General features: G+C 41.3%; 3 protein-coding genes and 1 non-coding gene across 10 annotated transcripts; 3 read left to right on the forward strand and 1 right to left on the reverse strand.

The window, feature by feature from the left end:
- The first annotated feature begins 2,811 nt into the window (after nt 1-2,811).
- LOC114153334 (hepatitis A virus cellular receptor 1 homolog) lies at nt 2,812-16,696 on the forward strand. Of its 7 annotated transcripts, none has more exons than XM_028031806.1 (7): nt 2,812-2,970; nt 3,311-3,652; nt 11,129-11,197; nt 11,413-11,477; nt 12,732-12,825; nt 13,934-13,958; nt 15,561-16,696. In XM_028031806.1, exons 1-7 carry the CDS (start codon nt 2,937-2,939, stop codon nt 15,718-15,720), a joined length of 789 nt encoding a protein of 262 aa, XP_027887607.1. In that variant the 5' UTR covers nt 2,812-2,936; the 3' UTR covers nt 15,721-16,696. The 7 variants fall into 7 exon arrangements, with proteins under 7 accessions (XP_027887607.1, XP_027887611.1, XP_027887612.1 ...); XM_028031805.1 differs by lacking the exons at nt 2,812-2,970; nt 3,311-3,652 and adding exons at nt 8,231-8,389; nt 8,728-9,069; XM_028031807.1 differs by lacking the exons at nt 2,812-2,970; nt 3,311-3,652 and adding exons at nt 8,231-8,389; nt 8,728-9,069 and having other exon boundaries at nt 12,735-12,825.
- trnad-guc (transfer RNA aspartic acid (anticodon GUC)) lies at nt 7,049-7,120 on the forward strand. Its single transcript has one exon. It is a non-coding gene; the product is annotated as a tRNA-Asp (tRNA).
- Nucleotides 16,697-17,755: 1,059 nt separating the features above from the next.
- LOC114153335 (urokinase plasminogen activator surface receptor-like) lies at nt 17,756-20,812 on the reverse strand. The gene is made up of 5 exons (XM_028031813.1): nt 20,641-20,812; nt 19,522-19,626; nt 19,274-19,429; nt 19,085-19,192; nt 17,756-18,168 (listed from the first exon to the last, which is right to left on the reverse strand). The coding sequence occupies exons 1-5, from the start codon at nt 20,687-20,689 to the stop codon at nt 17,894-17,896; spliced, it is 693 nt and encodes a 230-aa protein (XP_027887614.1). The 5' UTR covers nt 20,690-20,812; the 3' UTR covers nt 17,756-17,893.
- A 157-nt stretch (nt 20,813-20,969) lies between these two features.
- LOC114153337 (cornifelin homolog B-like) lies at nt 20,970-23,101 on the forward strand. The gene is made up of 4 exons (XM_028031815.1): nt 20,970-21,127; nt 21,427-22,000; nt 22,311-22,465; nt 22,743-23,101. Exons 2-4 carry the CDS (start codon nt 21,895-21,897, stop codon nt 22,866-22,868), a joined length of 387 nt encoding a protein of 128 aa, XP_027887616.1. The 5' UTR covers nt 20,970-21,127; nt 21,427-21,894; the 3' UTR covers nt 22,869-23,101.
- The last annotated feature ends 197 nt before the right edge of the window (nt 23,102-23,298 follow it).

Here is a 23,298-nt window from a genome sequence, read left to right on the forward strand (position 1 = left end):
CTGTGTTTTCTATCATTCAATGTTGTCAATATCCTGACTGAGGTTTGACCATTCTAAGTGATTTAGATGTGGAGGTGGACCCAGGGTTGCCACCTCTCAGAAATCAAAACATGGGACGCCCACCACGGCGCGTCGCCCCGCTGTCATGGGTCGGGACGTCTGCTACAGCGATAGACATTATTTTATGGAAGTGTTTTTGATTTTAAAAAGTGATCCATAGAGCAAACGTTCATTCATAGAGGTCAGTTAAGAGTACCCCAAAATTTAACTCCAACCAGCGTAGCATACTTTAAACACGTTTAATTAAGCAAGTATAAAAAGCATTTGGTCAACTACTCAAGTACTGAGTGACTGATCACAACACCTGATTTAATATTCAAAATGTATCCTCAGGCAGCCAAAAGTATAAAAGGTTTGTGAACATTCTGGTATTTTACAGAGTATTACTAAAATATTTATACAAATAAGGAGTTAGGCTTGGAGGCTGGTTCTAGACCAAATTTACCACAAGGCCCAGGGTAGTCAGTGTTGTTTTATGGCAACACTTAAAAAAGAATGAAACAAATAAACAAACAAAACAGAGCAATATTTCGTCATTTGATATATTAAGTGAGCCAAAGAGCCACTTGTGTCTCCAGAGATCCAGATCCCTGCAGATGGAAAGCGTGAGCCTATACAGCAGCTGCACTGTAACTTTTAATTCATTGTTAAAGTCAAATTGTGAAGGTTAAAAAAAATTCACCACTGAGTATTAACATAAGACATTTATTTAGTCTAACTTCTTTGGTACGCCGTTGGCCCCCGTCTAGATCCGCCCCTGGGCTGCAGGTCTATGTCTGGTGCATAAATGACCACTGAACAATGAATTCATAACATATATAAACATTTCAAAATAAAACACACAGAAAGCTCTAACAAAACTTGTTAAGTCTTGGCTGGTCACCAAACGCAGCTGGAGGATGTCCAGCTGAGGCTGCAGAGAATGATGAAGGTGGACCAGTGGAGTGTTTCTCCTCTGGCTGACCAGAAGCTGCAGGTGATGCAGAGGAACTTGAGGATGCTGCAGGGGCTCCTGGGAGGTCAATTGTAAAATGTAGGCAAGCATAATTAAACAAAAATGTATCAATGATGATTATCTGTTTTATTCTTGAAACAATATACTCACTGAGACCCAAAACAGGCTCTGGTCGTAAGGGTGGTGTGGTTTTGCTTAATGAAATTTTGAGAGCAAGAAACTCTGGAAGTACTGGTACAGGACGCTTCGAAGAAACGTCTTCGAAGCGTCCTGTACCTCCTACATCCTGTACCTCCTACATCACGGGGCAGGAACCTGCACCCTGTGATGCCTGTGCCAGTGAATGAACTTTATGCCTTATTATAAAACAATAAACACTTGCTCGGGATATTGTGATGGGCCGTCAGTAAACAGCTTCTGTATTCATCCGATGTAGAAGTGTACTTTAAAAGCAAGACTTTTCAAACAAAATCGCTTATGATTTTAAATAAATTAACTAATAGACTAAATAGTAGTAAAATACACAGGTTTCTTTAGCTATAGCTTGATAGATTTTTAAAAACTTTTAACATCTTACCTCGTTTACGATGGGATTTTAATATAAGCTGAACTTGCTAACTCGTTCCAAATCTTAAGCAGTTTAAAAAAACACACACACACACACACACACACATACACACACACATATATATATACTGTATATATATATAGACCATAACTATATATATATATATATATATATATATACAGTATATACACTGTTATGGTCTGGCTCTAGAACCATAACAAATCAAAGGGAAGCAACGCATGGGATAACTTAAAATGGGATTTATTTAACAAAAAATAATAACTGGTTGGAGAGGAGAGGGAGGCAGGGAGACAGAAAGGAATGAGCTGCTTAGGGAGAAAAAATGGTGCATCTTAATCTGGATCTGGTGTCATTCTGGAGACACTGGCCAGCTGCCTCCACTTCCAATCAGCACCAATTAGAAGATCCAAAACAGGGATGCTAGAGACCCAGAGGAAAGGCCTTGGGCCGTAACAATAGATTTATAGAACTTTCACATTCTGCTGAAAATGATCACTTACGTTATTTGGAGAAGGATGTTTACCTCGGATGCTGTTGTGAGGGAAAGTCGATCGGCGATTAAAGTATTTTGGGGATTTTCCTGACGCTACTACAGTCGCTTAGATACAGCCGGCCAATCAAAACAGCCTTAAAGTTCTTCCTTACTGTAATCGCAGAGAAGACGTGGAAACAGCGCCCCCAAAATCCCGCCAGTGGTCAAACAGTGCATTACATCCATAGTTTTAAGAACTACCATAGAGAATGCATAGGAAGAGTTTAGAGAGTCAAGCTTAACTATTTTCGCAGCCCTAGCTACTGAGGGAATTAAATATGCCCATTTACTTTTGAAAGTAGTCTGTCATTACTCTATTAAAAGCAATTAATTACACTAGGCCTGCCGCAGTCTCTGCAGGTCTGACTCTTCCAAAACACAGAACACCATTGACAGAAATGTGCAGAAGATGCTGTACAGTGGATGTTGTTCTGAAACCCACAATCTGGTGAAACAGTTCTAGCTTGATGCACATTCTACTATTGTTTATTATTTCATTAAAAGCTTATATTAGAACTGTTAGCTGCAGAGACACTTTGAGACGCTATGACACATGAAGCTGTTTCAGGTTAAAGCTGTTTCTGTCGTTTAGATGTTTATTAAAAGATGAGAGGAAGCAGCAGGTCTGGTTTGGTGTCTCCAGTTCCTGGAAGCTCTGAAGACTTGCTCTCTGTCCCTCAGCCTCTCTACTTCCTCTCAGGCCACTCTGAGGTTTAGTTCTTGTTGCCGCCCCGTGGGAAGCAGCTGTGGTGACAGCAGAGTTTCAGCAGCTGGTAGTCAAAACGTGCTGCTTGTTCATCATGAAGATCGTGCTGCTGATCGTGCTGCTCACAGGTAATCATCCTGTTCTGATCCAGTTTGTGTTGCTACTGTTCTGTGTGTTTCTACATGCAGGGTTTTTGTTCTTTTAAATGAAGGACTTCCATCTTGTCTCTGAAGGTTCTGGTTCTTGTTAGAAACTTTCTCAGATCAAATCAGCTGCAGAGACGAAGCTCTGCTGATCACTGACATGTTGTAGTTTCAGTTGGTCTTTAGTTTCAGACTTTATGACTCATTGAAGTCAATGATGACCATAAAATCATATTAAACCACTTAATTACAATAAACTGGTTTCTGTCTGTGAAATGAGCCAGAGATGGAGACGTTTAACTGATTGTTAATATTCTGTTTTCAGTGTCAGGATGTGACGGCAGGAGCGTTGTTGGTCAGACGGGTCAGAATGTGACTCTGCTCTGTAAATATGAGATAAAAGACCATGGAGCAGTGCATGTTTGCTGGGGAAAAGGAGAAATACCAACATATGGCTGCAACAATCAGCTCATCTCTACAAACGGACATAAAGTTGTGACCAGTGCTTCCAGCAGGTATCAGCTACTGGGACAACTGGATCAAGGAGACGTTTCTCTGACCATCCTCAACCTCACAGAGGAAGATGCTGGAAGATACGGCTGCAGAGTCCAGATATACGGACCATTCAGTGATCAAAAACATCATTTTGACTTGAGAGTTGAAAGAGGTGAGAAATTACTCAGATTTTCCTTTAAATGTTCATTTTCTGAAGCCAATTATCAAAAACTGGACAAAACCATCAAATTACAATTCAAATGTTTAAATGATTTTGATAAAAATCTTCTAATTAATTAATTGCTTCATTTCCTAAAATGTTGTGAGGTTTGATGGGTAGAATTGGTTCCGGACTGCAGCAGACGGTGAACTGTCAGCCGAAACAGTTCAGTTTATTATCAACCAAACATCTAATTTCAAAGACCAGCAGCAGCTAAAATTCTCCCTCTTAAAATTATTCCTGGCTGTAATTTATAAAAGAAACACTTTTCTTGTTTTTCAGTAACCCCGTTAATATTTTATTATAAGAAGAGCTCAAATCTAAACATTAGTTAAAGTGTTAGTCTGAAGTGAAGCATCTTAACTCGTTTGGGTAGAAAATCTCTTCTTTTCAGCCAACAGCTCAATCACTAAAATTTAATTTCTAACTTTGGGATTTTTCAGATGTTCAGTAGAACACGATCTGGAAAGAAGTTCGTTTTGATTGAACCTGATCCCTGGTGATGCTGTGTTTGTGTCCAGCTCCGACCTGCTGGGCTCCATCAGAACCTCAGACGTCCTCAGAGAGACCAGCTGCTGCTCAGACTGCAGGTAGAAACTCAGCTGGTCCATCAGATCTGCAGCTTGAATCTGCAGGGCCCAGATGGTTCAGTCTGATCAAAGTGTGAAACTTCCTGTTAGAAAAGCAGGAAGTTGATTCTAAGAAAGAAACATCAGAAACTGTCATGTTTATCCTGTTCTGTCTGCATGAATCTCTCCCTCATCTGTCATCAAGCTTCTGATGCTGCTTGACTTTTAAAAAAACTTATTTATTTAAGCATTATATTTTGAGACATGAGAGCGAAATTATGACTGATTAAACATAATGATTTAACAAATTTCTTTCTTTCTCCACCTGAAACCATTTTATCGTTACACAGATACTTTGTGGACATATGAGGAGCTTTTATGACAGGATGTCTGTGCATCCTTAAAAAGTCTTAAATTCATGTATCTAAAATAAAAGCCTTCATTTTAGATACATGACTCAAATGTCTTAAATTAATTAAGTCGGCCTTAAATCCATTAATCTCAGGCCTTATTTTTTGTTTTGAAAACTTATATTCCATGTAGGTTTTTTCTGGGTTTTTTTGTTCTTGCTGGACGTTTCTGTCAGGCAAAAGCTTGACTTGCACTCAGAAATTGTCATTGTGTTTTGTTAAGATTGCGGCTACCGCTAACTAACTGCTAATGTACCTTTGCTACCTATCATTGGTAAGTCCAAGTTCGTCATCAGTTGGCTGGACGATCCTCACTTTTGTTGCTAAACCCGTACAATGCTAGGTTCCAAACACTCAGCTTTACGGGGTTTAGGCTGCAGAGATCCATATGCAGAGTTAGAATCACACAGCTGCTGCCCAGAGACACAACCAGACCAGAAATGTCTCAGTTGATCTGCCCTGGCAGGGCTAAAGCTCCTCAGGAAACGACCGGTTCTGATGCCACTTCAACCTTTCAGTTCAGTTCACATGATCAACGCTCTCACACTGTTCAGTCGCCTGCAATTTTTGACCTTGCAAATAGGATTCACATCTTTCTACAAGTATTTACAACCCCTGATTTCAGAGTTTGTTCTGTTCTAAAATGATCTGTTTTCATTTCCTCGTCCAGCAGATCAGCTGACCACAGAGAGCCTCCTGACCTCAGCTGAGGTAGGAACATGACGAACCAGTCAGCTTTACTTAATGTCTGATGTGACGTAGAGAGTTGATGTGACTGAGGAAAAACTGCAGCTAAAACCTGGATGTTAATAACAGATGTGACACACAGACAGCAGACTTGGTGTGTTTCACTGCCGATCAGTTCAGTTAGTGGTCATAATGATCTGCTGCTTTTCCAGAATCGGTTTAGATAGAAATAATCAAACAGTGACAGTTTTCGTCGAACCTGTCCCTGTTTTAAACCGGGGCTGATTTTAGAGACGTTTAAAAACAGCAGTGCTTTTTTACCAATCAAACGTTTCTGAACGGTAATCGAGCTGATCACTTCCTGAAGGAGTTGATGGTTCTTCATGTCTCTCTGTTTGCAGCATCAGCAGGAGGGCAGCATGATGTCTCTGGGTCTGCTGCTGGTGGTTCTGGTCGCTGCAGTTGGACTCCTCAGTAAGGGTGAGTTTGCTGTGGCTGATTTAGCATCAGTCAAGGACAAACAGTGAATGTGTGGACCTTTACAAGGGAAATTACTGAAAATGAGAGCCAGTTATCATGTTTGTTGGACCCTGCAAACCGGATCAGCGAGATTCCACTCTCACAGTTTTATCAGAACTGTCCCACCACCTGCTGAGCAACCTGGGCACGCTGACAAAGGCTGTTCATTTTCTTTACTCCGCAATTATGACATAATTATGAGATAAAATTATGAGATAAAATGCCATCTAACTGTTCAGACTGCAGATGCTTTGAAATCTATTAAATGCTTATCTGATTTAGTTCCACATATAGTAGTTGCACAAATTAGATTTTTCCTTGGTCTGAAAAGATCAGAATTGAGCCGTTCAGACTGCTGTGAAAAAGACTGACATGGTTCTCATATGCCTGCAGTCTGAACGCAGCTTTACTACACTAAATTTCCTACTCCTGCTGCACATGGTGAATTACGGTGGTGGAGGAATGGTGATCTGGGTTTGTTTTTCCCCCACAGGACCTGAACACCTCGAAGTCTGTGATTGGACCAGAACCTCCTGTGTTTACCAGACGGTTCTGGAGTCAGAAGTGACCCGATCTGTCCAGCAGCTGGAGAGGAAAACAACCACTGAGGCCGTTTACTGCTGCACATGATTCTACCAGCTCTGGGATCAGAGTTGGGGTCAATTATTGTATATTTTTAAATGTTTCTGGTGTTTCTGTTTGCAGCAAGAAGCAGCTCAAACTGAGTCTTTGATTCTCCTGTTCGTTTCTAGAAACTCTGAACCGTTTCTGACATCAAAACATTAAAGGTCGCCATTAAACTGATTCATTCATTCATGACTCTGCTTGTAACTTAACTTAAGACTTAACTTGAACCCTATTGTGGTCGTAGGTTTTGTTTATTTTGTAAAATCACACACGCAACTCTTAAGCTGAATTTTGCATATTTGAATACGATCAGGGGAAAAAAAGCTTTGCTTTACATGACTAACAGTCGGAAGTAAAACCAAAGTAAAAGGTAAAAACAACAAACAGCTTCCAGTCCAAGAGAGTCTCGGCTGATTCTGTGGGCGGGTAAAACCCCACATGCAGCCAGCCTGAACTAAATGACACTGATTTGCCCCAAGGCATTTCTTTACTCACAGTGGATAAAACTGGTCTGACACGATGTGTTGCCAGGTCACTCCTCGTTAGTATAGTGGTGAGTATCCCCGCCTGTCACGCGGGAGACCGGGGTTCGATTCCCCGACGGGGAGGATCAACTTTTTCATTTTTTTATGAAACAGTTTGGACGCATAGAGCCGAGTTTCCAGTCCAAGTAACAATTATTGCACAGTAGCTACTGAGGGAAGGAAATATGCCCATTTACTTTTGAAAGTAGTCTGTCATTGCTCTATTAAAAGCAATTAGTTAAATGGAGATCAACAACAAATACAGTGAATTTATTTAGGTAGATTTGATCATTAATAAGAACTGATGAGGACTAGATTGTCCTGTCAACAGGAGTTAGTTTATGATTGTATCAAGGGCAGCTGTGACGCTGTATGTTGGTCCTTTTACTTTGTATGAGTGGCGCCCCCCAGTGGACACTAAGGCAAATAGACAGTGTTTACAATGTAAACTCTTATTGATGAAATCTATTAATTTGGTGATGTTATCAAATTAAGCTTTATAATCTATTTTTAGATATTAATTTCTATTTCACCGGCTTTGTTTGTCTAATAATTACCATCATGTTGTAACCACACCAGGAACTGGGACCTCTGTGGTCTCTGTCTGTATTCATAGCAGGTGTTCTCTGTAGAGATGGTTTCTGCTCTCGCCTCTGAAGAGAAAAATGATGTAAAACGCAATTTGAGGCTGAGATACAGAATCAGAACAGAGAGTCCAGACCTGGTGGCTCTCTGGCATCGTCATGAAGCAGCAGGTCTAAGCTGTGATGTGCTGTTAATTTAATCTGACTCAATGAATTGAGCTGTTATTTTTGATCATTAATCAAACAAAGATGCTGCTTTTCTGCACATCCTGTTGATTCAGTTAATGTGAAACTAAACTTATCGTGACATAATAACAGCAACAGCTTGATTCTGGTGAACAAAAAGACTAAATGAAGCCACTAAACCTAGAAAATATTGCATGAATAATTTAAAGTTGAGTTGTAAAGTTGGAAATAATGTTTATTATTTCATTAAAAGCTTATATTAGAACTGTTAGCTGCAGAGACACTTTGAGACGCTATGACACATGAAGCTGTTTCAGGTTAAAGCTGTTTCTGTCGTTTAGATGTTTATTAAAAGATGAGAGGAAGCAGCAGGTCTGGTTTGGTGTCTCCAGTTCCTGGAAGCTCTGAAGACTTGCTCTCTGTCCCTCAGCCTCTCTACTTCCTCTCAGGCCACTCTGAGGTTTAGTTCTTGTTGCCGCCCCGTGGGAAGCAGCTGTGGTGACAGCAGAGTTTCAGCAGCTGGTAGTCAAAACGTGCTGCTTGTTCATCATGAAGATCGTGCTGCTGATCGTGCTGCTCACAGGTAATCATCCTGTTCTGATCCAGTTTGTGTTGCTACAGTTCTGTGTTTCTACATGCAGGGTTTTTGTTCTTTTAAATGAAGGACTTCCATCTTGTCTCTGAAGGTTCTGGTTCTTGTTAGAAACTTTCTCAGATCAAATCAGCTGCAGAGACGAAGCTCTGCTGATCACTGACATGTTGTAGTTTCAGTTGGTCTTTAGTTTCAGACTTTATGACTCATTGAAGTCAATGATGACCATAAAATCATATTAAACCACTTAATTACAATAAACTGGTTTCTGTCTGTGAAATGAGCCAGAGATGGAGACGTTTAACTGATTGTTAATATTCTGTTTTCAGTGTCAGGATGTGACGGCAGGAGCGTTGTTGGTCAGACGGGTCAGAATGTGACTCTGCTCTGTAAATATGAGATAAAAGACCATGGAGCAGTGCATGTTTGCTGGGGAAAAGGAGAAATACCAACATATGGCTGCAACAATCAGCTCATCTCTACAAACGGACATAAAGTTGTGACCAGTGCTTCCAGCAGGTATCAGCTACTGGAACAACTGGATCAAGGAGATGTTTCTCTGACCATCTTCAACCTCACAGAGGAAGATGCTGGAAGATACGGCTGCAGAGTCCAGATAAACGGACCATTCAATGATCAAAAACATCATTTTGACTTTAGAGTTGAAAGAGGTGAGAAATTACTCAGATTTTCCTTTTCTTAAGGCGGCAGCTCTTCACACCGGGCAACTGTGGATCATGGTGACTGTTAGTGAAAACTTTAATTTCTTAAAATTCATAAAGCTTTGAGACTAAAGTTTAGTTTAACTCTGAGATATCATCAGTGAAGAAGGAAAGTATAAAGCATCTCCTCTTCCCAAACAGTGACAGCAGCTGATTTTTGGTGCTTTAGTTAAGCTGAATGGTTATGATTTATGGCTCACATATGACAGACTGATATCAGGTCTTAATCCTTTAGAACCCAAAGAGGAGTCCATAGCCCAGGGGTCACCAACCTTTTTGAGACTGGGAGCTTCTTCATGGGTACAGAGTAACACGAAGGGTTACTCTGTCTGGGATACAGACATGAATTTTCTTGGCTCAGCCTTTATAACAATAATACATATATGTATATATTATTACATGTGATCTAATAATATTTATGTTATGGGCTACTGACAATAGTTATCAGTAATAATTTACCATGGCAGCTTTGGTTAATTATGTGATCAGAAGTTCTTCGTTCAGAGTTTTAAGTTTGATTCCCTTTTGGAGATTTTCTGTGTGAATCTAAATTGTCTACAAGTCACTGAGAGTTTGGATTGTTGCAGCTGCAGCTGTTCAGCTGGACGCACTGAGATTTTCCTTAAAATGAAAAAAAGAAAAGAGAAGTTTTTTTTTATTATTATTATCCAACCCTCTTTACTATTAACAAAATTATAGAGAGAAGAAAAAGTTATTTTGTGCCAAAACATCTTGTATGTAGCGCACATCAGTGTGAGTCTGTGGGGGTCAAAGGGCACGCCAAAGCCTAAATCTGATTGGTCAGTTTGCTTTTTCTGTGAGCTAAAAATGATGAGTGGAGTTTGAACCTCCCATAGTTATAAGATCCTGCCTGAGTTTTTTACAGTGCGCGGTTCTGGCGGGTCGCCGGTTTATTAGCTTTTCTTTGTGGTTTTGTGAACTTAAAAGCTGGCGGGTCACCAGCTGGCTGACACCAGCAGATGTCGGAAAAAAAATGTCCAACATATCGGAGGGTACCAAACTATCACTGCACCTGACCTGCAAGAGCACAGCCACCTCTCCAAAGCAGCACAAACCTAAACCACTAAAGCAGCACACCCTTTTTCGTTTGTTTTGGTTTTTTTACACAAACGATGCTAAATAATAAAGACATGGAAGCGAAGCCTATATATCTGTGAGAACCACGGAAAGAGGAGGATGTTGATTCCCAGGTTCAGGTGGTGTCAGACGTCCAAAGGAGGAGAAGGTGAAGCAACAATGTTTGCTTAATTTTTACTCTTGTGGGGAACGTTTCCACTAGATTAAGTTGTTTAACCTGCAGCCTGAGACGCTCAGGAAGAGCAGCAGATGTCAGCTAACTGGTGACCCATCAGCTCTCCAGTTCGGGAAACATCAAAGAAGCTCAGAAACTGACGACCCGCCAGAACCGCACACTGTAAAAAGCTCAATCGGGATCCAAACCGCTCTTAGAACTACGGGAGGTTCAAACTCCTGTCATTCATTTTTAGCTCACAGAAAAAGCGCCAAGCCGTCAAATAAACAAAAGCAAACTGACCAATCAGATTTAAGCTTTGGCGTGCCCTTTGATCGTCCTGTCAGTTTTAGTTGAGTCTCTGCTCCATCACGGCTCATTCAGTCGGTCCAATACGTCCTCAACATGTCCTGAGGTTCTGCAGAGGTTCTGCTGAAGAGCCATGACTGGATTCAGGTTTGTGGAACCAGAGAAAGAACTGAAAGATGCAGCAGGACAGGTCAGTCTGGAGGACTGACTGTGGTCACCATCAATAGTTTTAGTTCTTCAGATATTTGTTGGTTAAAGTCCAAAAACCTAAAACTCATCGATGTATCGACCCAGAGCAGAGAGACTGGCAGAGAATCATTTAGGTTTGATCTTTTGTACTTTATTAACATTATTTTGGAGAGTTTTCTGAGATGTTTGAACATCGTGTCTCATATTGATCTATTCATTCGCCGATGATGTTGATGGTGATGCTGTGTTTGTGTCCAGCTCCGACCACCTGGACTCCATCAGAACCTCAGACGTCCTCAGAGAGACCAGCTGCTGCTCAGACTGCAGGTATCTGTGCATGGAGGCTGCAGGGTCCAGGATGACTCAGTCTGATCAAAGTGTGAAAGATTAAATCTTGTTTTTAAAACAGGAAGTTGGTTCTGAGAAGGAAACATCAGACCCTGTTGTTCTGTAATGTGTCTGGTTCAGCATGACTCTCTCCTCTGTTGCCAAGCTGCTGATTCTGCTGTTCTAAACTCATCTGCTTTCACTTCCTCTTCCAGCAGATCAGCTGACCACAGAGAGCCTCCTGACTTCCTGTTCTAACAGCAGCAGCTTCACACAGGAGGTGAGCACCATGAGGTCATCCTGAGACAACAACCAGAAAAGCCAGTCAGGGTCACTCAGTGGCTGATGGGTTCCAGTTAAACTCGTGTCTGCCTCTAGACCACTGGTCATAATGATCTGCTGCTTTACAAACATGAGTTTAGAGTGAAATAATTGGTCTGGGTCACCACAGTGGCAGATTTTATCACGTGTTCCAGTTTTAAACAAGAGCTGTGGCTTTCTGAATCAGATGCGGTTCAGAACCACATCGACCATCTAGATCAGACTGACCGCCATGTTCGTCCAGTTCCTGTTGATCTCAGCAAACAGATCAGCTTTATAATCACAGCATCATCATCAGGCGGGAGCAAAAGCTCATGAACTCTCAGTCGTGTTGAAGCTCAGAGCTTGCAGATGAGGATTCTGCTCTGGACTCGTTGCGCTACCAAACTGATGCTAGTGTTAGCTAGCCTCCAGGTTTGGAGGCTAGCTAACACTAGCCTCATAATTCAGATAATTTATCCCGACTTTTTCCTGCTTTCAACCTCCTGAAAACATCTTGCATCATCTACATCATGACTGCATGATATTGGCTAGTGGACAGTTAGCTAACGGTTGTGGAACTGTCTATGTGCACTTGTTGAAGTTGAGTGACCAAGGGTCAAAGTTCACATGGAAGCGCTGGAAAACACCATCTGACACTGCAGAGCCTGGCTTCCTGAAGATGTAATGCAGCGGTGGAAACACTTCCGCTGATGCACTAATGGCGGCGCAAAGGAATGTGATTAGCTTTAGCTAAATATTATGCATGTATAGCGCTTTAGCAATAACTGAACTAATATTTGTAACTAGTGGGCTTGGGTTAGCGCAGCTAGCTTTTTCGCTAGCAGTTCCCACCACTGCTATAATGGAAGTTGAATATAAACCTTTTCCTTATATTCATGTTGTTTTTCATATTTGATGTTGGTCATAAATTCATCTTAATAATTTATAGAAACTCTTTGTTTAGCTCCATTTCTATCTGCTGTGCTAACTTAGGGTTAGCATGGAGCTCTCAGCGTTCTGATTGGTTGCTGCTTTTCCATGGCCCCGCCCCCAGATGCTGATGGAAGGAGTTCCTTCAGATCTCCAGTCCTGCTACATGCATGCTGCTCAGAGTTCTGGTTCCTATCCGTTCTGCTGGTCCAGCTGTTGGAGAGCAGATGGTTCTAGAAGCACCAGGAGGTCCGCTGGAGTTTGGTTCTGATCTGATGATGCTTCATGGTTCTGTCTGCAGCAGCAGCAGGAGGGCAACATGCTGACCGTGGTTCTGGTGCTGGTTTTGTTCCTGCTGGCTGTTCTGCTCATTGCAGCAGGACTCTTCATCATGGGTGAGTTTACTGGGGCTGATTTAGCAGAATAAAGAGCAAAGAGTGAACATGTAGAGGAAACGACCAGAGCTAGCTGCTAATTTGGTTCAAATGCTAATGCTGACACAGTTTGGTTCAAACTTCACAGGTTTCAGCTGAAGCAGAACTCAGTCAACCACATCAACGCCCAGAACTTCCTATTTTAATTAGCACTAGAAAACAGACCGTTTGTTTATGGAAACGGGTCAAATTTTCACAACTAACCGAGTTCCTGGAGTCAGAAGTGAGGCTTTAGCTTGTCTAATTCAGTTGGTTTTAGTTAGTTTTTAAAGTGTTTCCTAGGTTTTATTAGTTAAATATTGTTGAGTTATTGTGGTAGTTTTAGTTTTTTCACTCTTTGGTTGATTTTTAGGTGCAGAATTAAAAAATGGTGAAAGTATTGTGATTATGTAAACATGGATTGGGTCATGAATGCTCAGCAGAAGAATCCATTTTCTAAAAATTTGTTTGGTTTTTGTTGAACAACCAGCTGACTCCGGAGTTTTCTAACAACTTCTGCTGCTGGAATTTTGTGGCCTAGCATAGCCTAGCGTAGCCTAGCATAGCCTAGCGTAGCCTAGTGTAGCCTAGCGTAGCCTAGTGTAGCCTAGCCTAGCCTAGCCTAGCATAGCGAAGCCGCCAGGAGGAATATAGAAGCTATAATTTACAGACAGCTAAAAAACTAAAATATCACTAAAACGTACCCTTTGAAAGGCTAATAAATAAATTCATAAACACAAAGGAAATTATATCTATAATTTCTGAATGTTACAGTTTTATAACTATTCCAGTTAGTCTTAGATTTTTCCATTAAATACTGTTTTTATTTAATTCAGTTAACAAAATGTTTCAGTTTTCATTATTTCCTTAGTTGAATTTGGTTATAATATCCTTGGTTCAGGGTTTGGGGTCATTTGTTTTAACTTTTCCTGCTTTTGCATCTGATGTGTTTTGATTCTTACATGTAATTAATTTTATAATCCGAAACCAACCAGAATAGTGTGAACTGTCAGAGGCTGTACTTTCTTTTTTATTACTGAATCAAACATTTTGGTGCTTTTAAAAATGTTTCTGATGTTTCTGTTTGCAGCCAGAAGATGGAAGCAGCTCAAACTGTGAGTCTTTGATTCTTCTGTTCATTTTTATAAACCGAACTGTTTCTGTTGCCAAGAGGTTAAAGGTCGCCGTTAAATGAACCGCTGATTCATTCATGACTCGCCTTCGTTGGCTTCTCCTGGAAACGTTGATGCATCTTCATCAGAGCATCATCATCATCATCATCATCATCATCGCTCGCCTCAGTGTTCAGAGTGAAACTCGGGCAAAACGCCTCGAACCTCACCGCAGGTTTCAAGCCGTTTAACTCCCATGATGCAACGCGGCCTTCATCAGCTGCTGCTTCATGATCCGAAGAGGTCTGAGCTAAGATGGTAGAACTGTCCGGACTTTTAACGGTTTCTGATCAGGCGGTTCTGCTGGCGATTTAACCCATTAACCCTTTACTGCCTGGATTAATCTGATAAACCAGTTTGATCTGATTCCATCACTCAGCCTTTAATACGCAGAATATTTCATATCTTACTAGTTAATGCAGATAGAAACAACTAAACTCTGCAGTATTAATATTGAGACCCTTTAATAAGTGAAGCTCTGAGTCAGATTTCCTTTTTCACAAGAAAGCGAAACCTGAGCGTTTGTCTCTGACTCATGTCATCCTGTCAGCATTCAGCTGATGCAAACAGTTTAAAATGTCACGGTTCAAACGTTATGATGAGAGCCGAGCATCACGAGACCACCGGGGAAACAAAGCGTTAACCGCAGGGTGACAACGAGCTGCAGAAGAAGAAACGACCTTTAATGTTCCTCTCAGTCAGCCACACACTGACCCACATCTGCACGTTTAAAAGAGCATTTCTCTCTAAATCACCCAAATCACCACAGCAGGAGTTTCACTCATTCATTTTAGTTACTGAAAAACATTTAGATTCATTCTGAACAGAAGAGCAAACTAGTTAAAATTATTTACTTCATTTCATTTTTATGATTTTAGCTCAGAGAAAAAAAACATAAAAATCTGACCAATAAAATAAATAACTCTGACCACCTCAAGGTTTTCTTTTATCTCTCATTAAAAATAATAATCCATAAAAAGCAGTGTCATTCATTTTTGACCTTCGATATTCCACTGTCTGTTTATTTTAGGAAAATATAAAATGTTTTGGACAAAACAGCCAGAAAAACATAGAAGAGGTTTAAAGATATTGATTTTATTTCTATATTTGGGTCTGAAGGTGTTGAAAAGATTTAAAGTGAAACTTTTATTTTTGTTTCTCCTGAAATGTAAAAAGTTATCAATTTAAATGTGCTTCATGGGTTAATTTATGTCAGTAATTACCTTCAGAGTAATAAACTTTAAAATGTGTCAGTGTTTCCTACCACAGTTTTTCCTTCCAGTCAGTTTTCCATTAGCATGGATTACTGGCCTTTTGTTGCTTCTTTTTGTCCTGGTGAAAGTTAAACTGCTGATGAACATTTTTCTGTTTTTGAAATTTCCCCTGTTACTTCCTGGATTTCAGTTTTTATTATATCACTGAATTATTCCAGCTTCTCTTTGCTGAGTTTCTCTGCAGTTTGTTGTGATTCTTGTAGCTTTAGTGGTTATTAAATCTCAGCGGGTTCTGCTTCATCAACTGGTTCTGGTTCTGGTTCTGGTCCAGGCCTCCCCAGCAGCAGCAGCAGCTGTGGCAGCAGGTCCAGTTCAGCTCCACCTCCTCCACCCTGCAGCTGCAGCTGCACCAGCGGGCCTCCGCCGTGGAGAACGTCTACCAGATAGACGGAGCCGCCGACAGGGGAGGAGACTACGAGTTCTGCCCCTGAGGCTCCGCCCACTTCCAGCATCGCCGTGGAGACAGGAAACATAACGGGAGCCGTCCAATCAGAGCTCAGCTGGCAGGTTGATGTTCAGGTCAGAAGGTCAGGTTAGGGGATGAGGATCGTCATCATTAATATTATTGTTAATATTATTATTATTGTTATTGTTACTAACGTTTGACATGAAGCTGATTCAGGGTTTAAATGTTTAAAACGAGGATTAATGAATAATTTTTAACGATCTGAGCTTCGTTTCTGACGGTGATGCTAAACAGTGAAACGCTCATGAATCAAAACCTGGAAGGTCAGGGGTCAGAGGTCAGAGACTGGAATGACATCATTAGAGAAGAAACTTCCTGCGGGAAACCATTAAACTCTGTGGGGAAACAGAAAACCTTCTGCTGGATCAGAACCGCTTCTGGTTGGTGGGGGAACCCAGAGGCTCTGGTTCTGGTTCTGGACCTCCTGGAGGAAGCAGGTTCTTGTTTTTTCTGTTTGTGAACTTTGTGATTTTATTTCTGTGTTTATTAATTTCTGCCTGGAAACCTGAGAAACTTGGTCCATTAAATCCACTGAAAACTTTTTACTGTGGATCATGAATACAGAGTCTGACTGACTGAAGGCTCTTAGTTAATATTAATCCCAGTGTAAAGTCAGATTAAAGTGTTTCTGTATTTTAACAAATGTTTCTTTGATGTTTCGTCTCTTTTGTTTTTTCTTTCTGTCGTTTTGAGAATCCGTCTGGTTTCTTGTAGAAATAAAACCTGACGGTTTTTCTCACCTGCCGTCATTTGAGACGTTGAACGTGAATCAACAACAATAACCTGGAATATAATCCATATAATCCCTCCCTAATCTGCTCCTCTAAAGCTGAGCTGGGAGTCAGACTGTCTGGATGCGTTGGTCTTCTTCCTACTTTAAAATAACTTTGCTATTTATCAGTAATTATATTTAACATCTCAATAAAATCTGTTTAAATTCACTTTTTTCTTATTTGTGTTTAAAGTTGAAGCCTGAAAAATTAATCCAGCACTGAGACGGATTTAGACAAAATAAGGCAAGACTGAGCAAATTTACAGGAAAATGACAAAATTTTGAAAGAAAAAACAAATAAACCATTTAGACAATTTATCAGCAAACAAAAAACAAATGATTTAGGTTTTAGTTACACTTTAAAAAATGAATCCGATGAGTTAGTATTTGGCAAAAAAGAGTAACAGATCAGATCATCCAATTTAATATGATAAAAAATTATGTAATTAGACAAAAAAATAGAGTCCAAATTCTGGAGTTTTAAGCACTAAAATTATTCTAAACATTATATAAAACTTTTGAAAGTAATATATCAAGTAATCTAAAGTGTTTAGTATTTTCACTTGGTCGCCAAATGTCTCAGCAGACAGAAGATAACAGATTAATTCATAATGCTGAAAAGTAAACAATATGTTTTTGTAAAGTGAGTATCTGGAACCCGGCCGGTCCCAGGGTGTCGGATGACTCAGACGGTGAATCAGAACCAGAGGAAAGAAAAGCTGACCCAGAAACGTTTCCAGTTCAGTGTGACAGCAGCAGATAGCAACTGCTTGTCTATGAAATCATGTTCCTCTCATATTTACTCTCGTCATTTCATTCTTCATGTCTCCTCCTCCCAGCTGCCTGCGTTGCCAGCTAGATCTCTCCAGATATAACGTTACAGTCTCCATCATTTCCCTGTTGTTTACGACACAAAGGCTCCCAGGAGGCGAAAAACCAGCCGGGAGCTTCTAGAAAACGAAATCTGTTGAGCTTCTCCTGGACACGTTAAAAAACTAAGATAATAAAACATTTTATCCACTATGTGTCGGTTAATATACTGAGAACAGGAGAAACCCTAAAACAAACCCCTGAGGAACTCCGCGTGAAGGACTGACAAAATCTGATTTATATAACAGAAAAATGAAATCTAAACCGGTCGTCGGCTGATTCATTACAAATCATGTTCAAGTAAAAAGAGATTTTAAATTCAGAGGGATCTGGATCACTTTAAAAACGAGTCGTAGTCTTAAAAATCACACATTTAATCTGTTTTATCAGGTATTAAAGGCTGAGAAAACCAGACAAACGAGAAATTAAAACTTTGTTTTATATAGTTTTATACAATTAAACCTATTCAAAACATATTAAGTGTAATATTTACACTTTACCAGCCTTGCATTGATTTGTCATTGATTAGAGCGCAGACCAGCAGACCAAGCAGCAGCTGGAGCAGCTCCAGTCTCACACCAGAACCGCCACTGGTCTGTGTGGGTGTCACTGGTGGTACTGGTGGGTCGTTGCACAAACTGGTTCCACAGCAGCTCAGTCCGCTGATGTTGAAAAGAACGTTGTCTTCCTGGAACAGGCGACCCAGGTCGGCGTCACACAGGTTACGAGTCATGCAGCCCAGAAATGGATACTCTTGATCGTCCATACTCACTGTGGAGAGAAAAAGCAGAACTGATCGACCAGATCAACCGATATTCAACAACTACTGGGACTTATTGATTAGATCAACCGATGTCCAGGAATCACTGGGAGGGACACCCTGGCTTCCAGCTGCTCTCAGCCTCACTGCGACTGCAGGGCCTGAAGTTTGATCCAGGATCTGCTGATCATGTGATCTTTCTGTGTCTGGATGAAGGACAAAACCTCTGGGACAATTTATTCTGGATAGATGAGACCAGAATGGAGATGTTGGACCAGAATGATCAGAACCTAAACAGCTAAAACAGCTAAACCCTAAAGCATTAATCATAATGCATCATATACATTATTTTACCTAACGCTAATGCTAACATGGTATTTAGTATAAGCTAATGTTAAAGTGCTAAATTCAACCATGTTCATACCCACCATGTCTCAATGGGTTTGAACTTTATTCATCTCAAAGTTTACAAAACAGCCAAGACTTTATCTGGAGAAATTAACTGAGGAGAAGCTAAGCCAAAAATTAGCTAATCTGCTAGTGGATTTGCAGAAGTGTGCTCTGATGCCAACTATCAAGTTTGGTGGAGGAGGTGTGATGGCTGGGCTTGTTCTGCGGCCATAGAACCTGGACAGCTTGGCGTCATTGTTTGGACCAGGTGTCCAACAGTTAAAACTGGGTCATCAACAAACCCGGGAGCTAATCTACAGCAGAACAGCTGAAATTATTCCTGGTCCAGTCAAAGTTCAGACCTGTGCCTGACTGAACCAGGCACAGGTCTGGGACCTACAGGGAGCTGAGCAGAAATCCACCACAGGAGGCTGCTGAGGTCAGGCAGAAACCTTCTGCTGGACCAGGGGTGTACTTAGTTTGACATCAGGTTGTTCCTCTCAGTGAATCGTTCAACTGTGACCAGCAGAAACTCACAGATTGATGTGAAGCACTGACTCTCCTCTCCTGAGCACATGACCTCTCTGCAGTCATTGAGGATACAGGAGAAACACTGCAGGGAGTTTGGCACTGGAGGAGCAGGGACTGAAACGAGACGAAGAGAACATCTCAAGGGAAAAGAAACCTGGATCAGAACCGGCTTTAACGTGTTATTATGGATCTCACCAGGCAGTGTTAGGTCGTTGCAGTCGCTGGTGTTGCAGCACAGAACAGATGCTACGATAGTCGTCTCACCTGTGCTGAGTGAAAAGGTCGTATTGCCTGAGCTCAGACACACAGAGGCAGATTCGCAGCCTTTATAGATGAGATGTTCTCCTGAAGCTGAACCAACAGGAGAATCAAAGAGCTGTTAGAGTCGATGGAAACCAGGCAGAAGCTCATTTCATCATGTAGGAAAACCAGGAGGACGTTACCTCGGCTAGATGCTGTTATGCACATCTCCTCAGATGAGGAACATGTCTGTTTTCCTGGGCTGGAACAACTCGGGTCTGTGCAGTTATAACAGCTCAGAGCTTCAGCTGCAATCAGGAGAGGAAGATCCAGAGACACGCTGTCAACCAGTGGTGCACACCGCTAGTCAGAATATTAGCTGCACTAATGCTAAAGCACTAACTGTAAACATTAGTTCTACTAATGCTAAAGCACTAACTGTAAACATTAGTTCTACTAATGCTAACTCACTCCACCAACACAGTAGTAAGGAGAAGCTAATGCTAATGCGCTGCACCAACACAGTAGTAAGGAGAAGCTAATGCTAATGCGCTGCACCAACACATTTAACTCAGACTTCCAGTTCTCCAAGTTGAAGTAAACCATAAACTGATTCATTTTCTGTTTCAGTGTTTTATCTGATTATTCCTTCTGAAAACCCACTTTTTTTATTGTTAAAAGAGAAATATTACATGCTGACCATATCATGGTGGACACATGCTGCACATACAGTAATTCATGTAAAAGGAGCCCAGATCAACTGCTGAGAGCAGGTACAGTTCTGGTGGAGTGCCAGCGGTCCAACAGAACCAGCCTGACCAGTTTCCACCAGTAGTTGAGTAACGGAAAACAACCCCACAAGCATTCGTTAATTTAAATATTTAAGGTCCTGAAACATTTGGTGTTTTCCTAAAACTATTCACAGCTCTGCAGATTCAGAAAGTTAAAGATAAAAAACTTTACAGATGGTTAAAATGCTTTTGAATAAAGAAAATTATTCTGTTTTTAATTAGATTTTATTTTTTTAAAATTATATGCCAGAAATCATTTATGTCCTTTGCAATAATAAATGGAAATGTCATTATGAACATTACAGTAAAATAAACTTTTCTTCTGGTTTTTCTCCCTAATCTTCACCTCAGATTCTCTATCAGAACCAGGTCAGGACTTTGACTGGACCGCTCCAAAACCTTAATATTCCCTCCAGTCAGCAGAAACCTGCTGGTTTCAGTGCAGGTTCTGTTCTGACTGAACCAAAGTGATCCAGACGAGCAGAGAATGTGTTCGTCTCTCCCTGGTGAATCATGTTCTGATGTGATTACCTGTTCTACAGAGGATCCAGATCAGAGTCAGAGAACCGATCAGCTTCATCCTGATGTCCCGCTGGATTCTGGTACCAAACACACAAACTGAGCTGCATTTATATCCAGGACAGAACCGCGTCACTGACCCCAAACAAAAGCAGGGCTGGATCGTTGGCCCGGGTCAGCTGGTTCTCCTCCTGGGCTAAAACCAGAAACCGGTGGTCCAGATGGATCTCCTTCTACTGGTTTCATCATGTTTCATGTTCCTCTTATGTCCATTTACGCACATGTAATTTCCTTCTTCTTCTTCTCCCCAGGCGTCTTTATCTGCCTCCATCACATCCAGACTCCCAGGAGGCATCATGGAGGAATCAGGGAGCCGAAAATGGGACACGAACTTTAGAAACGATAACAGATCAGAAACGGAGCAGCGTTTATAAAGTTAACAAAAATGAACAGCAATAACCTGGATTATTTACTCTCAGAAGAGAAGGAATGGGTTTCAGTAAGTCACATTTTCATCATGTTATAGTATAATTTATAAATGTTACAGTTTCAAACACAATGTTTAGTTAGCAACATGTAGTTTGGAGCAAATATTAAGTTAGGAAGCTAATTATTTAGCTCCAAATTAAATATTTAGTCAGCTACCAAGCTAAATATCTAGTTTGTAAAGCTTGCTAATTAAATATTTAGTTTGAAACCTTGACATCTATGGAAAACATTTTTTCTCATATGACAGGCTAAATGACTCAACGTATTGCTGTTAATTTTTGACTGTTGAACTTTATGAACTGTTTTTAGGAACTGACAGCCCAGCGGCGAGACGCAGCTTCAGGTGATTTTTTGTAGAAAAGCTAAAACAACAACTGAGGCTCCAGATCCGACAGTTTCATGACTCAACCACACCAGATTTTTCTGGGCCTCATCTGAACGATGTGGGATCGTCAGATCTGCTCCTCCCTGGACTGGTTTCACTGGACCGACTGGACCCAGCAGAGGAAGGGATTCCCATGAATATCTGTTTGCATTCAGGATCACCTGATTCATGATAATGAATCAGTGGTTCTGGATGAGTCAGGATGACAGATTCTCCTGAGACAAGTGCAGAGACCGACTCAGGAGGAAACCAGCGGAACGCGCCCATCAGGTTCACCAGCAGCCCTGCTCCGTCCAATCAGAGCGCTCCGTCCAGCCGCTCCCAGGTGAGCTTCCTCTGAGTTCAGGAGCAGATTCTACCTGTTGGCTGCCGAGGTGAGATCCTGCTGCAGGATGAACTGGACCGTCTCCACGCCGCCGCAGACTGCCGTGCTGGTTTCCTCTGAGGAGGGCGACTGGTCCACCGGGATCTGCGACTGCTGCCAAGACAAGAAGCAATGTACGTACACAGCACACACTAACAAGTCACGAAGGAGAGAGAATAACGCTAACCCAAACCGCACTGTGAAACATGGTGGTGGCAGCGTTATGCTGTGGGACCTGTTGGCAGCTGCAGACCCGAGAAAGAGGTCAAAGTTCAGCTTCCAGCAGTACAACCACCCGAACATCCAGCCAGAGTTATTATGAGAAAGCAGATTCATGGGTTAGAATGGCCTAGTCAAAGTCCAGATGTAAATCCTACAGAGAATCTGTGGTAAGATGTTTAGTAGTGAAGGTCCAGACCCTGAGCGCCTCCTTGTGGTCCTCAGGCTGCTTCGCCTTCTGGTGCTGCCCCTGCTTCGCCTGTCGGACCACCAAGAAGTTCGGCCAGTGCCTCTGCCTCCCCCTGCTGGACGCTCTGGGCTGCGTCCGTCCCATCGCCATGTCTGTCAGGGTGTCTCTGCGCCAGCGCTATGGCATCAGAGTAAGGACAAAAAGCTGCTGCCTCAGTTTCTGTTCCTGATGAGTCAATAAAATATTTTACTGATTCTAAATATTAACATCAACAGCTCAGAAAATTAACATAAAAATCTGATAAACTGGTCAACAAAACAGATTTTTCATCTTTAGTTTGTTTCTTTGCTGAATTGAATTTGAATTATTGAATTAGCTGCTTATTTAAACATTATTTAATAATAATAATGTTTGTTGTTATTATTGCTCTGGTTCTGGACCCTCAAACTGGTTCTGGTCGTTTTCAGGGCAGCTTGTGCAGAGACTGCTTGTGCTCCACCTTTTGCCTTTCCTGCGTTTGGTGCCAGATGGCCACAGAGATGGAGAGGAGGAAACTCCCGACTGTTCTCAGTGACATCGTCAGCAGGCGATGACGTCATCGACAGGCGATGGCGTCATCAGCAGCCGCGCCTTTAATGAATTATTTCAACATGTTTAATTGATTTAATATCCTCCTGTTTGAATATTCTCATTTTTATTCAGTTTGTTTCTCAAGTTTTATTTAATTTACTTTGTTTCTGTTTTTATTTGAAATCTTTATTTGATGTTTTGATGTTAACCTTGAAACTTTGTGGAAATGCTTCATATAAAGATTTTATACATTTTATAACTGTCTATTATTTAGGTTTATTTCCTTGTGAAAATATGATAATTATGTAATAGAAACATGACAGTGGAGCCTAACGGATCCAGAAGTTTCTCCCTTAAAGAATATTTCCTGGGAGATCTAACACACCGGCACCCTGACCAGGATGTTAAAAGCTTTGTTCAGCGGCGAAAGACCGTTGGAGGAAAACTGTGATT

This window comes from Xiphophorus couchianus, chromosome 11 (genome assembly GCF_001444195.1).
Source record: "Xiphophorus couchianus chromosome 11, X_couchianus-1.0, whole genome shotgun sequence".
NCBI classification, from domain to species: domain Eukaryota; kingdom Metazoa; phylum Chordata; class Actinopteri; order Cyprinodontiformes; family Poeciliidae; genus Xiphophorus; species Xiphophorus couchianus.